Below are 18,281 nucleotides of genomic sequence, written 5' to 3'. Positions count from 1 at the left end.
TTAAAAAAAATTCTGGCAAACATAACTACATATTAATTAAAATGTCATTAAGGCAAATGACAGCATAAATCAAGTTTAAAAGACAGAAAATAGATTTCATACACTTAATTTATGATCCAGCAATATCATTCTGAGGTTACCAAGAGAAATGAAAACAAATGTCCATACATAGACTTGTATTTGAATAGCTTTATTGAAAAGGTAGAAGTAAGTCCAGTATTCATCAAGTGATGAACAGGTACTATATTGTGGCATTTCCATACAATGGCATACTACCAGGCAATAAAAAGGAACAAATTGCTGATACATGAGAGGCGCTCAAAGGCATTATACTAAGTGAAAATAGACAGGAAACACTATATAATGTATGATTTCACTTATAAGACATTCTGAAAGGCCAAAACTATAGGGACAGAAAACAGATCAGTGAACGCCAGGAGCTACGGGTATGTGAGCAAGAGGACTGCCTACAAAACGGCACTAGAGAACTTTTGAAATGATATAAATGTTTTATATCTTATTGTGGGGGTTTGTTGTTGTTGTTCAGTCGCTAAGTCGTGTCCAACTCTGCGACTCCATGGACTGCATGAACATGCCAGGTTTCCCTATCCTTCACTATCTCCCAGAGTTTACCCAAGTTGGTGTCCATTGTATCAGTGATGCCCTCCAACTATCTCATCCTCTGTTGCCCCCTTCTTCTTCTGCCCTCAGTCCTTCCAAGCATCAGGGTCTTTTCTAATGGGTCGGTTCTTTGCATCAGGTGGCCAAAGTACTGGAGTTTTAGCATCACTCCTTCCAACAAATATTCAGGGTTGGATTCTTTCAGGATTGGCTGGTTTGACCTTTCTGCTGTCCAAGGGACTCTCAAGAGTCTTCTCCAGCACCACAGTTCAAAAGGATCAATTCTTCAGCCCTCAGCCTTCTTTACAGTCCAACTCTCACATCCATACATGACTACTGGAAAAACCATAGCTTTCACTATACGGACTGGACCTTTGTCAGCAAAGTGATGTCTCTGCTTTTTAATACATTGTCTAAGTTTGTTGTAGCTTTTCTTCCAAGGAGCCAAGTGTCTTTTAATTTCATGGTTGTAGTCACTGTCCACAGTGACTTTGGAGCCCACGAAAATAAAATCTGACACTGTTTCCACTTTTCTCCCATCTATTTGCCATGAAGTGATGGGACCAGATGCCATGATTCTTAGTTTTTTGAATGCTAAGATTTAAGCCAGTTTTTTCACTCTTCTCTTTCACCCTCATCAAGAGGCTCTTTAGTTCCTTTTCACTTTCTGCCATTTAGAGTGGTATCATCTGCACATCTGAGGTTACTGATATTTCTCCCTGCAATCTTGATTCCAGTTTGTGATTTATCCAGCCTGGCATTTTGCATGACATACTCTACATATATTAAATAAGCAGGGTGACAATATACAGCCTTGACATACTCCTTTCCCAATTCTGAACCAATCAATTGTTCCATGTCTGGTTCTAACTGTTGCTTCTTGAGCTCTATATAGGTTTCTCAGGAGGCAGGTAAGGTAGTCTGGTAATCCCATCTCTTTAAGAATTTTCCAGTTTGTTGTGATTCACGCAGTCAAAAGTTTTAGCATAGTCAATGAAGCAGATGCTTTTCTGGTATTCCCTTGCTTTTTCTATGATCCAACAGATGTTGGCAATTTGATCTCTGTCTGGTTCCATTGCCTTTTCTCAATCCAGATTGTACATCTGTAAATTATAGTTCATGTACTGTTGAAGCCTAGATTGAGGGATTTTGAGAATTACCTTGATAGCATGTGAAATAAGTGCAATCGTGCAGTAGTTTGAACATTCTTTGGCATCAGCCTTCTTTGGGACTGTGATGAAAACCAACCTTTTCTAGTCCTGTGGCCGCTGCTGAGTTTTCCAAATTTGCTGACATACTGAGTGCTGTATACTTTAACAGCATTGTAGGCTTTCCTGGTGGCTCAGATGGTAAAGAATCTGCCTGCAATGCAGAAGACCTGGTTTCGATCCCTGGATTGGGAAGATCCCCTGGAGAAGGAAATGGCTACCCACTCCAGTATTCTTTCCTGGAGAATTCCATGGACAGAGGAGCCTGGCAGGCTACAATCCACGGGGACACAAAGAGTCGGACACGACTGAGCAACTAACACTTTCACACTGTGGTGGTTACCAAACTGTATGTGTCTATGAAAACTCATGGAACTGTACACGTAGAAAGGTAGATTTTATTGTATATCAATTATATCTTTAAAAATCTAACTTAAAAATGAAAAATTATTAAAGACAATCATATTAAGATAATATTTGTGAAGTATATAACATAGCAGTAAGAAAAAAGTAACAGAAAAATAAGGACAGAAATAGGCATTACATAGAAGAAATTAAATATACAATTAAAAAATGAAAAGATGTTCATAATACTAGTAATAGAAGTGCAAATTAAAATAATCAGATAATTTGACTACTAACAGATTGGCAAAAAGTAAAAAGACTGATTAAATAAACTTCGGGACAGATATAGAGAAATGACTGTAAACTGACACAGCAATTCAGAAAAAAATCTGGAAAAATCCATCAAAGTTTATGCACACACCCTTCAAGTCAGAAAATATACCTCTAAGAATCTAGTCTCAAGCACTCTTGAATATATACATTAGTGTATAACAAAGGTATATGTATATGTTGCATTATTGGTTAATTCCTGTAAAACTGGAAGCAATGTAATTACCTAGAAAAGAGGGATGATTTAAGTATATAATGACATACTCCCACAAAGGAATACATGTAGCAATTAAGCAAGGCAAGAGTTATTATATGGATCTGATTCACAATGTACATTTAAATTGTATTCATTGGGGAATCTTTCCTCTCTGTTCCAATAAATCTTGGGCATACACATGACTCTCAGATAATAAAAGTTCTCATGGTCATGACAGTCTCTGTCCAGGCCTTAGAATGCCCAATTCTAAATAATGATCAAATTGTCAAGCTTTCTTATTTATTTTAATTGGAGGCTAATTACTTTACAATATTGTATTGGTTTTGCCATACATCAACATGAATCTGCCACGGGTGTACATGTGTTTCCCATCCTGAACCCCCCTCCCACCATCCATCCCTCTGGTCATCCCAGTGCACCAGCCCCGAGCATCCTGTATCATGCATCGAACCTGGACTGGCGATTCGTTTCACATATGATATTATACATGTCATATGATATTATACATGTTTCAATGCCATTCTCCCAAATCATCCCACCCTCGCCCTCTCCCACAGAGTCCAAAAGACTGTTCTATACATCTGTGTCTCTTTTGCTGTCTCTTATACACGGTTATCATTACCATCTTTCTAAATTCCATATATATGCGTTAGTATACTATATTGGTGTTTTTCTTTCTGGCTTACTTCACTCTGTATAATAGGCTCCAGTTTTTTAAAAAAAGCATAAACTTGGTAAAAAATTGGTAAATTAGATTTCATGAGAATTTAAAATTTGGGGAATGTATCTACACAATGGAATGCTATTCAGCAAAAAAGTTTGTGAGCTACTAGCGACTAAATAACAGGTACAGTAATATGAGTGAATCATAAAAACAATACACTCAGTGAAAAAAGCCAGACACAAAAGCATATGTACTACATGATTTCATTACATAAAATTCTAGAAAAGGGAATACCAAACTACAGTGACAGGAACCAGATCAGTGACTGCTTGGGGGCTACAATATTCATCATAGCACTATTCATAATCACCCCAAAATAGAAACAACCCAAATGTCCATCAGCTGATGCATGCATAAATAAAATGTGGTATAGCCATACAGTGGCATATTATTTGATAATAAAAAGGAATAAGCACAGATACATGCTACAGCCTGGATAATCAATGAAACATCATGCTAAGTGAAAGGAGCCAATTACACAGGACCACATGTTGTGTGATGCCATTTATATGAATTGTCCAGAATAGGCAAATCTGTAGTGACAGAAAGTAGATTAATGGTTGTCTCAGGCTGCAGGAAGAGTTGGGGTAAAAAGGGTTATGAGGTTTCTTTTGAGGGTGATAAAAATGTTCCAAAATTTATTATAGTGATGATTGTGCTACTCTGTGAATATACTATGTGAATTATACTTTTTAAATGTGAATTGTCTGTCAATAAAGATGTGGATTATCTCTCAAAAAAAAAAAAAAAAGAATTATTATATGTAACAACACAGAACTATCTCCATGATACATTAAATTAAAAACAAGTTGCAAGGAATTCCCTGTTGGCCTAGTGGTTAGGATTCTGGGCTTTCACTGCCATGGCCTGGGTTCAATCCTTGATCAGGGAACTGAGATCCTGCAAGCTGCACAGTGTGGCCAAAAAAAGTTGCAAAACCGAGTACATAGTAGGATCCCATTTATATACACACACACACACACACACACACACACACACACACACACAAACATACCTCCTAAACATATAAATATATATGTTTATAAATAATAAAGATCTGTAGGGATGTGTACTAAATCGTGTTTAGTTTAACAAAGTATGATGGGACAGAAAGGCAACAATAATTTTTATTTGTATTCTTCTGTATTATTTGAATTTTGAAAAAGTAAGTTTTATTGCATTGCCTAAGTAAATAATTTTTTTAATGCTGTTGCATTTTGAAGACAATATATAAATTCTCATTACATAGAACTAATCTTAAGACAGACCCTGATTGTTACTTCTATAATTAAATCTTAGATATCAGCCCTGCCTATGATCCTAATACTTCCTATGATCTGCCCTTTTGATCCTAACACTTGATTTCAACAAACATCTATTGAAGGACTTCCGTGGTGGTCCAGTGGTTAAGACTCAGCTTCTAGTGCAGGGGGTACAGGTTTGATCCCTGGTCAGAGAGCTAAGATCCCACATATTGCATGGAGTGGCCAAAAAAGAAAAAAATAGTAAAAATTTTAATACTGGGTGTTTTTATCTATTTTGAGGATAAAAATGCAAAGTTTACTGAAAATTTTTTTTAAAGAATGTGCTTCAGTATATTCTGTTTTTCATATTTACCTTTTTGTATGTATCTAAGAATGTTTACATGCTACTCTCTAAACAAATTTCAATTATAGAATAATACAGTGTTATCAGCTACAGTCATCATGTTAAATACCTTAGATTCTCAGATCTTATTTATCTTACTGTAGTTTTTTAATTAATTTGTTTTTAGTTATGCTGGGTCTTTGTTGCTGCACTTAGGCTTTCTATGTTGTAATAAGCGGGGACTACTCTCCAGTTGCGCGGCATGGGCTTTCTCGTTGCAGTTGCTTGTGGCTGCAGAGCACAGGCTCTAAGTGCACGGGCTTCAGTAGTTGCAGCATGTGGGCTCAGTATTTGCAGCACGTGGGCTCAGTAGTTGCAGTGTGTAGGCTTAGCTGCACCACAGCATGTGGAATCTTCCTGGACCAGGGATCAAAACCACATTACCTGTGTTGGCAGCCAGATTCTTATCTACTGTACCACCAGGGAAGTCCCTTTACTGTAGTTTTTATTTTTAAGGGATAAACTACTGAAAAGCTGGATATCACAAAGAAGGGGCACATTACACACAGCAGATCAAGCTCAAATTTTTATCTCTGTTCTCAAAAATTTTGTGTTTGTTTTTATGCTTCTACTTTATTTTCAATTCTCATCTTAGATTCTGCAAGATCATAGCAAAAAGTCTTTGGTGTGGGATAGCAATTTTACACAAAAGAGATAGATCAAAAATTCAATATGGGGTTCTTTGATATTAAATTAAAATTTATATGAACACATGAACACATTTTTGGGGGGCTTCCCTGGTGGCTCAGACAGTAAAGAGTCTGCCTGCACTGCAGGAGACCAGGGTTCTATCTCTGGGTTGGGAAGATCCCCTGAAGAAGGAAATGGCAATCCACTCCAGTATTTTTGCGTGGAAAATCCCATGGATGGAAGAGCCTGGCAAGCTACAGTCCATGGGGTCGCCAAGAGTCACGACTGACCAACTTCACTTTTTCTTTTTTTTCCAACTATTTTTGTGCCTGCAAGTCAGATACTATCAAGCAAACTGCCATGTCGGATCCACAATCCTTTTAAATTTTTAACTCAAAGACAAATAGGAAAATTCAGTAAATTTTATCTTTCCAGATGTTCTCAGAAAGAGTTATAAAACATAGTTGGATAAGCTATTTACCCCAAATGAATTACCTGTGTGTGTTGTGAGGTAGCAATGAAAGACTATGATCTTCTATGGTGATAACACCCTCAATGCAGAAGCCTTCCCTCCTCACAGTGTGTGAAGAGTGTGAATAAGGGATGGAGAGTCACCTTTCATTATTTCATCAACTACTGGTGTTTTCACAGTATTTTAAATGCCTGATTTCAATTTTACAACAATACCAATATTTATTCTGAAAGGTAATCACATGTTCCAAGTAGCAGAACTTCCAACACGTTCTATAGGAATAATTTGCAGTTCTTTTTTTGTGGGGGCAGGGGGAGGTGTGAGGTGCGCTTCATGGCTTGCAGGATCTCAGGTCCCCAACCAGGGACTGAACCCAGGCCATGGCAGTGAAAGCACTGAATCCTAACCAGTAGACCACCAGGGAACTTCCTAATTCACAGTTCTGAATCATACTTCAGAAAAAAAACTTGCAGCAGTGCAGGATTTATTCCTACTCCATCACAGGTAATACTGCATAGATCTCTACAGGAACTTTAAATTTTTCTGCTGTGAACTTTAAGATTGCTATGAAAGATGTACTTTGGGGAACACTGAGTACTCCATAAGGCAGCCATTAGCGTGATTTGAAATGAATCTTCAACGTGGCCGAGCAGGTCTGGACAGAGACCCCACACCATCTCTGTGAAACAGCCCCACTCCCTCCACAGTGCTGGGGACAGCAAAAGTTGTTCTGCACTATTCTGTGCCTAAAGGTTTTTCTTGGTGCTTTCTTAAAACAGTATCAGATCTTGGGTCTGCATCCCCATCGTTATCCTTTTCTTCCCCTTCTCAGCAGGAAAACATATCCCTTCTTATTTCTTCTAATCTTTTTTTTAATGGCTTCATTTTTTTTCTTTTATTGTGTTTTATTTAAAAAGAATATACACAATATATAGGTGAGTTACAAAGCAGAATAATGAAGTGAACACCACTGATTCAGCATCTAACCCAGGAAAATATTAATACTGTTGCCAAGTTCCCTGTGTGATCCTCCATTTGACACGGAGGTTATTGTTACCTGAATTGTATTTATTAGTCATTCCCCTGCTTTTCTATAAAAATTTCACCACATCTAACAGGTATTTCAGAAAGATTCTATCACTTATTCCCCCAACAAAAGTCTTCTGTTCTTTACACACACTTTTGAAGGGCAGTATTTTTTAAAGCTTATAAACATAATTTTTTATTAGTTAAACAATAGTCCATCCTCCTAATAACACAAAGATTCCTGAGTAAGCTGTACATGCACCTTCTATAGGAAGAGCTTTGCAAAAACCTAAAGATGATAAACTTAAGGATGCTTCACAAAAGAGTGCTTTGTGGTGCAATGTAGACTGTAAGCTTTCAATACTGAAAGATAGCTTAGTGAAGAGGTTCCCAAATTTAACAGACAAGCTTTACCAGTCAACAGAAAAAATCAGAAAAGGAAGGACTGTGATGAGCTCTTCCACAGAGGTACATGTATACAATTTAAAGACCTGCTTTTTAGTCTGAGATTATCCTACTTCCTTGGAATTAAATTTTCCTTTTCTTCATAAAACTATAGGAGATGGTAAGGATTTTTTGGTTGCTGTTCATGTGCTCTTTTTAAAGTTAAAACTGAACTTATTTAGCCAAATAAAAATTTGAAAACCCTGTGTCTTACCCAAAGTCTTCTGAAATTGTACTGGCCCACAGAATTCCAAAGCTTGGCACCCTCACTAAGACCACATTATAATACTATTCGATACCTACCAGATTGGCTAAAACTTAAAAAGTTGGCAACATCAAATCTTGCAAGAATGTGGAGCCATAGGAACTCCCATATACTGCTGAAGAACTTACAAATTGGTATAACCACTTTGGAAAACAGTCTGACATTATCCACTATGACTTAAGATATACTCTAGAACTCAGCAATTCTATTCCAGATATACACCCTGGACAAACTTCTATACATGTGTACCAAAATACACAAATAAGAATGTTCACAGAAAAATTGTTTTATACAGTAATAGTCCAAAATTGGAAACAATCTACATATCCATATACAGTACAATGAATAAAAACAATGTGGGTTATCAAACACTATAAGGTAAATGGACAAAACATATACATATATAAATATGCACACACACATATATACATACACATAATGCTGAGTGAAAGCTACTCAACAAGAGAAATGTACAGAATGACTCCATCTATACAGAATTCAAAACCAGATGCAACTATTCAATATGATTTGGGTGAGAAGCTAAAAGGAAAATGAAGGAAACTGTTATCACAAAACACAGAAGGGAGGTTATATCATAAAGTGGGAGAGAAGGATGGTGATCCAGAAGGAGGCCCCTGAGAACTAGCAATGTCTCATTTCTTGACCTAAGGAGTGGTTAGAAAGGTGTTCACTTTATAGTTATTCTTTAAGCTGTTAATATGCTTTATACAATCTTTTGTATAAAAGAGATGTACTTAAAAAAAAAATTGTAAGGGGCTGTCTCTTGAGGTAGCAGATGCTCCACCACATATGTTTAACCAGAGCTAAAGGTTCACATATCAGATGTGTTATAGCAGGAACTCAAGTACTCATCAGGAATTTGGACTAGCTGGCCATCAGTCTCTTGCCAATCAAGAGATTTTATGCATCTATTTCCATACCTTGTAACGATGATTTTTATGAACACTATTCTGGAAGCAGTCCATACAGAGTACACATGTTGGATCAATTGCACAGTCCCTGAAAAACATTAAAAATCAGGTGCCAAAATTTAGATGACTCCCATTGATGCTCAAAGTATAACAATGAATCAATTTCCTATATGATACACAAACTGTTTATGAAAATACTTTAAAAATTGAATTCCAAATACTGTTGGCCTCTTTCTGGCCATATTTTAATGTATATGTTTGGATGTTTGGTTTTGTTCCCTAAATTATCCTCATTATTTTGAGCTTTCACCTGGTTTCAAACTATTAAATTCCACTTCAAAATTAGTTTCTGGTGCGTGATTTGGCAGCATATATGCCAAAATTAGTTTTCTGAAAAATTGATCAGTTTTTCTTCACTCTCTGCATCATCTTAGCCTATTACAGTTACAAATGTATTTTACAGGCACTGATTGTTCACTGGTAAATGAGGCTTGGTTAAAGACAAAATTCCTTAGAATGTAAGCAACATAAGGGAAAGGATTTTAATTTATTTTGTATAATATTTCCCAAGCTTGTAGAGCAGTGCCTCAGTTCAGTTCAGTTCAGTTGCTCAGTCGAGTCCGACTCTTTGCGACCCCATAAATCGCAGCATGCCATGATAAATATTCAATGAATATTTATTGAATAAATTAAATTCAATCTTTCTTAATTTTTTCCTTAATAAAAACTTTTAAAATGTAAAATTTTATTTAATACTTTCAGAGAAACATTGACAATAATATAAACAAGTGCAAAGTGCAAAATTAATTTTAAAAATATTTATTTAGAAAAGTTGAAGCGATAGAATTGGGCAATGTTAAAATTGAACTTTTAAATGCTAATAAGTAAAGACTGACTAATAACAGTTTCTAAAATATATATGATCTACTAACCTATTCACAGCAGGATTTCCAAATCTCAGCAGTACTGACACTTTAAACGGAATAATTATTTGCTGGTGATACAGGAGACTATCCTGTGTACCATAGGATGGTTAAGCAGCAACCCGGCCTCTATCCACTAGATGTCAGTACCATCCCCCTAGTGTGACAATTAAAAATGCCTCCGGGACCCTTTTGGAGAAATGAGGTCTACAAATGTCTTCTACTATGCTTTAGTTGGAACCGACCGGGCTTCAGCTAAAAGTACTTAACAAGAAAAATGAAACTGCTATATAGTAAAATGGTATACAAAATACAAAAGTTGAATTTTCCCTAAGAAAATAAGAGAATAAAGAAATGTAGTATGTTCTAAACAACTGCTGTGTGTGCTTAGTCACTCAGTCATTGTCTGACTCTTTGTGACCCCATGGACTGCTAGGCTCCCCTGTCCATGGGGATTCTCCAGGCAAGAATACTGGAGGGGGTTGCCATGCCATCTTCCAGGGGATCTTCCCAACCCAAGGATCGACCCCAGGTCTCCCACATTGCAGGCGATTCTTTACCAGCTGAGCTACTATACACAAATCAGTCAAATCTAGAATTACAGTGAAGCAAAAAGTAATTCTCTGTATTTATAAAATCTGAAAATTCACATTCCTAACCTAAACAACTTCTAATAAAAGGAAAAAAAAAAACCCTAAAAGTCCAATTAAGACCTAAAAGTTAAAAAGTTTCAGGCAAGAGAAGGGAATAAAAAAGTTCTCTGTGTACCATGCTGCTTAAGTCCTTTCACAAAAGGCAAAAAACCTAAAGTTGTTTCCAGTTTCCCTACCACTGACCTCTTCTATCCAATTAAGTTACAAATGCTCCAACAGGTTCTTTGATACCAAATGTCACTTGGTGGCAAAAAAAACAACCTGAAATGACAAGGGACTATAGACTTTATTTATACCACTTGCCGTGAATAGTCATAGATTTCTTATAGAAATGCTGTGTTTGATTATAGGATCCTGCCCCAACTTTACTGGGGAAGTATTCAGAATTCTGAAATACATGTGGCACCAAGAGTTTCAGATAAGGGTGTATGGACTACATTACAAACAAGGCAAAAATCAATCACTTATATACTTTCAGAGAACAAGAAGAAAAGTGAGAGAATTGTGTAAGTCATATATTCAAAAATAAGCTGTACTAGCAAAAACAAACATAAATGTATAATAAAAGGAAGTTAATTAAGAAGAATTAAATACAACTAGCAATACACCAAGAAAGGTACATCATAAAGTAGGCACAGAATATTAAGCTGTAATTACAACCAATCCTGTACATTTCTAAATCTTACCTACAAGAATATGTTGTCTCTCCACTTTTGAAAACCTTCCCACAAAGTTGAAATGCTCCACTGTGCTTCAGTTTCTCTAAGCAAATATCTGGATCTTCTCCAAATAAGTACCATTCCAGGGGAGTGAATATTGACCTCTGTATGCTCTCCTCCTGCTTTTCCAAATCTGGGTCCATTTCAGCAAAATAAATGTCAGGCACCACGTGTGCCAAATAGTTCAAGAAAATAGTATAAAAATCAATCTGCTGATCCCAGCACTGAAAAACAAAACAAAAATTAAACTTTCTTACAAGTTCCTTCTTAAAGATCTAGGAGCACAAGTAATGGCACAGATAATGGCATAATTCTGTAGTTTCAGAGAAAGTGATTTACAGTATACTCCTATTTTACTCTTCACCAATACAAAAGGAGCTGTAGTGCTGGAGAAGACTCTTGAGAGTCCCCTGGACAGCAAGGAGATTAAACCAGTCAATCCTAAAGGAAATCAACCCTGAATATTCATTAGAAAGACTGATGCTGAGGCTCTGATACTTTGGCCACCTGATGTGAGGAGCCGACTCATTGGAAAAGACCCTGATGCTGGGAAAGATTGAGGGCAAGATAAGAAGGGGGCTACAGAGGATGAAATGGTTGGATGGCATCATCGATTCAATGGACATAAGACTGAGCGAACTCCAGAAGACAGTGAAGGACAGGGAAGCCTGGCATGCTGCAGTCCATGGGGTCGCGAAGAGATGGACAGGACCGAGCGACCGAACAGTAGCAAATACAAAAGGAAAGTGGGTGATTTTTTTTTTTTTAAAAGAAGGACTTGGAAATAAGTGGTTGTCCACATATAGAAAAAAGAAGTGCAGCTATAGCAGATGAGAATTACTCTTCCCTGCTGAAGTGGCCAACTCCTGGTGTGTGAAGGTGATTCAGAGGCTATAGCGATAAAGTATTCCTCATACCAGTAGTTTAATTATTTTGTTTTTCTCTTCCAGTTTTATTGAGAGGTAATTGACGTACAGCACTTAATGAGTTTAAGGTGTACAACATAATTATCTGACTTACATACATCATGAAATGATTACCCCAATAGTTTCAGTGAATATCCATCATCTCACAAAGATATAAAATTAAATGAATGGGGAAAAATGATTTTTTCCTTGTGATGAGAACTCTTAGGATTTACTAATAGTTTAATTATTTAAAGGAACCATAGCATTTAATGAGAGATCAAAATGAATGAGTGCCAGAGTTTGAGAACACAAAAAGCACTCACCATAAAACAAAAAGAAAAGATAAATGAACATCAGCAAAAAAAACCCAAAAAACCTTCTGCTTTTCAAAAGAAACTGTTAATAGGTGGCTTTTTGCCATGCTTATTTGCACAGGAAAACATGCTCAACATCATTAAATCATTAGAGAAATGCAAATTAAAATGGCAGTGAGATATCCCTATAAAACCTATCAGAGTGTAGGTAAAAAAATAAAATAAAAATTTGGCAATACCAAGTATCAACACAAATGCAGAAAACTTAGAAAGGAAAGGGACTCAAAATGTTATACACATACTTTACAAAGGAGTTCAGCAGTTTCTCACAAAGTTAAATATATACTTACCATATGACCCAGCAATCAAACTCCTAGTTATCTAACCAAGAAATAAAAACTTATGTTCACAAAACACTTATACTTGAAAGTTATAGCAACTTTATTCATAATTGCCCCAAACTAGAAATGACTGAGTTGTCCTTCAACTGGCGAATTATAAACAGTTTGTACATCCAAACCACAGAATATTCAGCATACTCCTTTACTGCTCAGCAATAAAAGGACTGAATGATCAACACATGCAAAATCAAAAGAAGTCAAACTCAAAAAGATTATGTACTACTGCCTCTTAGTAGTTGGGACCTTGTTCATATTGACAGCATATATGTGAACTGAGCAAAGCCCATCTCTGGGCCAAATTCCTGACTCCTATTATAAGTGGTTTTAACAGATACTATATGCAGATTCCAATAACGCCACCTTTGTCTTCAATCAAGCAAGAGAGCATTCTAAGTACCCAGAAATGCCCTGTTAAAAGACATTCATGGATTACTCATTGGCAATTTGGTTTTAAATGTGAGGCAATTACCTCAAACCACCCAGCCAGCCCAACATTTTTAATGCTATTAAGTAACAGCAGTCTTTAAATACAGGCAGGAAAAAGAGAACTCTCTACTCTCAAACCAACACTGGCAATTGAGTCACAGTTAATGGACATCACCAGATGGTCAACACCAAAATCATACTGTTTATATTCTTTGCAGCCAAAGATGGAGAAGCTCTATAAAGTCAGCAAAAACAAGACTGGGAGCTGACTGTGGCTCAGATCATAAACTCCTTATTGCCAAATTCAGACTTAAATTGAAGAAAGTAGGGAAAACCAATAGACCATTCAGGTATGACCTAAATCAAATCCCTTACGATTATACAGTGGAGTGACAAACAGATTCGAGGGATTAGATCTGATAGAGGAGTACCTGAAGAACTATGGATGGAGGTTGTGACATTGTACAGGAGGCAGTGATCAAGACCATCCCCAAGAAAAAGAAATGCAAAAAGCAAAATGGTTGTCTGATGAGGCCTTACAAATAGCTATGAAAAGAGAAGCGAAAGGCAAAGGAGAAAACGAAAGACAAACCCATTTGAATGCATAGTTCCAAAGAATAGCAAAGAGAGATAAGAAAGCCTTTCTCAGTGATCAATGCAAAGAAATAGAGGAAAACAGTAGACTGGGAAAGACTAGAGATCTCCTCAAGAAAATTAGAGATACCAAGGGAACATTTCATGCAAAGATGGGCACAATAAAGGACAGAAATGGTATGGACCTAACAGAAGCAGAAGAAGAGGTGGCAAGAATACACAGGAGAACTGTACAAAAAAGATCTTCACAACCCAGATCATGTGTGATCACTCACCTAGAGACAGACATCCTGGAATGTGAAGTCAAGAGGGCCACTACGAACAAAGCTAGTGGAGGTGATGGAATTCCAGCTGAGCTATTCCAAATCCTACAAGATGATGCTGTGAAAGTGCTGAACTTAATATGCCAGCAAATTTGGAAAACTCAGCACTGGCCACAGGACTGGAAAAGGTCAGTTTTCATTCCAATCTTAAAGAAAGGCAATGCCAAAGAATGCTCAAACTACTGCACAATTGTACTCATCACACATGTCAGCAAAGTAATGCTCAAAATTCTCCAAGCCAGGCTTCAACAGTACATGAACCGTGAACTTCCAGATGTTCAAGATGGATTTAGAAAAGGCAGAGGAACCAGAGATCAATTTGCCAACATCCTCTGGTTCATCGAAAAAGCAAGAGTTCCAGAAAAACATCTACTTCTGCTTTACTGACTATGCCGAAGCCTTTGACTGTGTGGATCACAATAAACTGTGGAAAATTCTTCAAGAGATGGGAATACCAGACCACCTGACCTGCCTCCTGAGAAATCTGTATGCAGGTCAAGAATCAACAGTTAGAATGGGACAGGGAACAAGAGACTGGTTCCAATTTGGGAATGGAGTACATCAAGGCTGTATATTGTCACCCTGCTTATTTAACTTATATGCAGAGTACATCATGAGCAATGCTAGACTAGATGAAGCACAAGCTGGAATAAAGGGAGAAACATCAATAGCCTCAGATATGCAGATGACACCACCCTTATGGCAGAAAGTGAAGAAGAACTAAAGAGCCTCTTGATGAAAGTGAAAGAGGAGAGTGAAAAAGTTGGCTTAAAGCTCAACATTCAGAAAACTAAGATCATGGCATCCGGTCCCATCACTTCATGGCAAATAGATGGGTTAACAGTGGAAACAATGGCAGACTATTTTGGGGGGCTCCAAAATCACTGCAGATGGTGACTGCAGTCATGAAATTAAAAGATGCTTGCTCCTTGGAAGGAAAGTTATGACCAACCTAGACAGTATATTAAAAAGCAGAGACATTACTTTACCAACAAAGGTCTGTCTAAACAAAGCTATGGTTTTTCCAGTAGTCATGTATGGATGTGAGAGTTGAACTATAAAGAAAGCTGAGCACCGAAGAATTAATGCTTTTGAACTGTGGTGTTGGAGAAGACTCTTGAGAGTCCCTTGGACTGCAAGGAGATTCAACCAGTCCATGCTAAAGGAAATCAGTCCTGAATATTCATTGGAAGGACTGATGCTGAAGCTGAAACTCCAATACTTTGGCCACCTGATGCGAAGAACTGACACATCTGAATAAGACCCTGATGCTGGGAAAGACTGAAGGCAGGAGGAGAAAGGAACGACAGAGGATGGATGAGATGGTTGGATGGCATCACTGACTCAATGGACCTGAGTTTGAATAGACTCTGGGAGTTGGTGATGGACAGGGAGCCCTGGTGTGCTGCAGTCCATGGAGTTGCAAAGAGTCGGACACGACTGAGTGACTGAACTGAACTGAATTAAATTAATTCTGTTCATTTGAAATGGGTTGGCTTTCTGGTTTTATTAGTTTTCATGTTTGTTTTATATTTACATAACAACCATATAAGGCATTTATACTAGTTTCATATTTGCTGATAAAGGTCCATATAGTCAAAGCTGTGGAGAAGGCAATGGTACCCCACTCCAGTACTCTTTGCCTGGAAAATCCCATGGACGGAGGAGCCTGGTAGGCTGCAGTCCATGGGGTCGCTAAGAGTTGGACACGATTGAGCGACTTCACTTTTCACTTTCACGCATTGGAGAAGGAAATGGCAACCCACTCCAGTGTTCTTGCCTGGAGAATCCCAGGGATGGGGGAGCCTGGTGGGCTTCCGTCTATGGGGTAGCACAGAGTCGGACACAACTGAAGTGACTTAGCAGCAGCAGCAGTCAAAGCTGTGGTTTTTCCAGTAGTCTTGTATGAATGTCAGAGCTGGACCATAAGGAAGGATGGGTACCAAAGAAATGATGCTTTCAAACTGTGGTGTTAAAGAAGACTCTTGAAGAGTCCCTTGGACAGCAAGATCAAACCAGTCAATCTTAAAGGAAATCAACCCTGAATAGTTATTGAAAGGACTGATGTTGAAGGTGAAGCGCTAACACTTTGGTGAAGAGCCAACTCACTGGAAAAGACTGATGCTGGGAAAGATTGAAGGCAAAAGGAGAAGAGGGTGGCCAAGAATGATATGGTTGGATGGCATCACTGATTCAGTGGACATGACCTTGGACAAACTTTGGAAGATAGTGAGGGACGGGGAGGCCTGGAGTGCTGCAGTCAAAGGGGTTGCAAAGAACTGGACATGACTTAGAGAGGCTAAACAACAATATTCTAAATTAAAAAAAAATTTTTTAAGGCTATGTACTATATAATTCCATTCATATAACATTCCAGAAAAGGCAAAACTACTAGAGATAGAGGATAGCACAGTGGTTGCAAGAGGCTGACAACAAAGTAGCAGCAACATAAATTTTGAGGGCAATGGAACAGTTCTGTAGCATCTGTATTATGGTGATGGTTACACAACTGTTGGCAACTCTCAAAACTCACAGAACTGTACAATAAAAAGTTATTTATGGAAATTTTCATAGTGAATAAAAAATAATATGGTTTGAAAGATGAAAAGAACCACAGATTGAGACAAATATCTGCAATAATACACTAAATACTTCTCTCCCAAAGATCAAGGATGAGGCAAAGATATCTGTTCTCTTCTATTCACTATAGTACTAGAGGTCATAGCTAGTGAAATAAAACAAGAAAAATAAATAAAAGGCATGGTGATTGGAAAGGAAGAAATAAAACTGTCTCTATTCACATACAATATGATTACTCTTCACAAAAAAATTCTGAGAAATCAATTAAAAAACACACACAAGTTTCCCTGGTGGCTCAGTGGTAAAGAATCCGCCTGCCAGTGCAGGAGACATGGGTTTGATCCCCGATCTGGGAAGATCCCACATGCTGCGGAGCAACTGAGCCCGTGCCCTAGAGCTGAGGAACCACAAAAGAAGCCACCACAATGAGACGCTGGCACACTACAACTAGAGGGTACCACCCTCTCTCCACAACTAGAGAAAAGCCCGTGTGGCAACAAATATCCAGCACAGCCAAAAATAGAATAACATATACAACTATTAAAACAGACAGACACACACAGACTTCTGTGGTGGTACAGAGGTTAAGAATCTACCTGCCAATGGAGGGGACACAGGTTCGAGGGAAGATTCCACATGCTGTGGGGCAACTAAGCCTGTGCACCCAAATACTGAGCCCATGCTCCACAACAAGAGAAGCCACCACAATGAGAAGCCCACAAACTGCAAGAAGAGTAGTCCCCGTTGCCGCAACTAGAGAAAGCCTGTGCCCAGCAACAAATACCCAGTGTAGCAAAAAAAAAAAAAACAAGAATAGTAAGCGAACTAAGCAAGCTCATCAGATGTAAGATCAATACATAAAAATCAACTGTATTTCTATATACTAGCAACAAATAATTGGAAAATGAAATTTTAAAATAGCATTTACAGTAGCATCAAAAAAATACTTGGCAATTAGTTTATATTGAACACTTTAAAACATTATTGAGAGAAATTTATAAACTATCTTAAAAAATGAAGAGTTGCATCATGTTCATTGTTTACAAGATTCAATATTTTTAAAAGGTTTATACATCCTAACTGAACTACAAATTCTACACAATCCCAGCAAGCTTTCTTGTAGAAATTAACAAGTTGATTCTAAAACGAATATGGAGGGAATTCCCTCACAGTCCAGTGGTTAGACCTTGGCACTTTCACTGTCATGATCCAGGTTCAATCCCTTGTTGAGGAACTAAAATCCTACAAGCTGTGCATGGTAGCCCCCCCAAAAAAGAAAAAGGAAATGTAAAGGACTTAGAAAGAGACTTAACAGTATCTGATTTTAGGACTTACTATAAAGGTATACTAATAGTGTGGAATTAGCACTAGTGTATATATATATATATATACTTTTATCGATGGAACTAAGACAGTTTAAAAATGAATCCACATACGTATGTAAAGTGAAGGTGAAAGTTGCTCAGTGTGTCTGACTCTTCGCAACCCCATAGTCCATGGAATTCTCCAGGCCAGAATACTGGAGTGGGTAGCCTTTCCCTTCTCCAGGGGACATTCCCAACCCAGGGATCAAACCCAG

General features: G+C 37.7%; 1 protein-coding gene across 3 annotated transcripts in view; it reads right to left on the bottom strand.

Moving 5' to 3' along the window:
* The window catches only part of UBR1 (ubiquitin protein ligase E3 component n-recognin 1), a 160,235-nt gene that overhangs the window by 127,830 nt on the left and 14,124 nt on the right, over positions 1-18,281 (bottom strand). For 2 of the 3 annotated variants that reach the window (XM_006066177.4, XR_006542864.2), the window contains exons 2-3: positions 11,124-11,380; positions 8,871-8,949 (exon numbers count right to left, since the gene is read on the bottom strand). In XM_006066177.4, the coding sequence (XP_006066239.1) occupies positions 8,871-8,949; positions 11,124-11,380 (336 nt within the window). The remainder of the gene's footprint in view (positions 1-8,870; positions 8,950-11,123; positions 11,381-18,281) is intronic. The other variant, XM_044925139.2, reaches the window with a different exon arrangement.

The sequence above is a fragment of the Bubalus bubalis genome, chromosome 11 (assembly GCF_019923935.1).
Source record: "Bubalus bubalis isolate 160015118507 breed Murrah chromosome 11, NDDB_SH_1, whole genome shotgun sequence".
Classification (NCBI taxonomy): Eukaryota; Metazoa; Chordata; class Mammalia; order Artiodactyla; family Bovidae; genus Bubalus; species Bubalus bubalis.
Note: the sequence above shows the minus strand (reverse complement) of the source record. Positions and strands in the feature narration are given on the sequence as shown.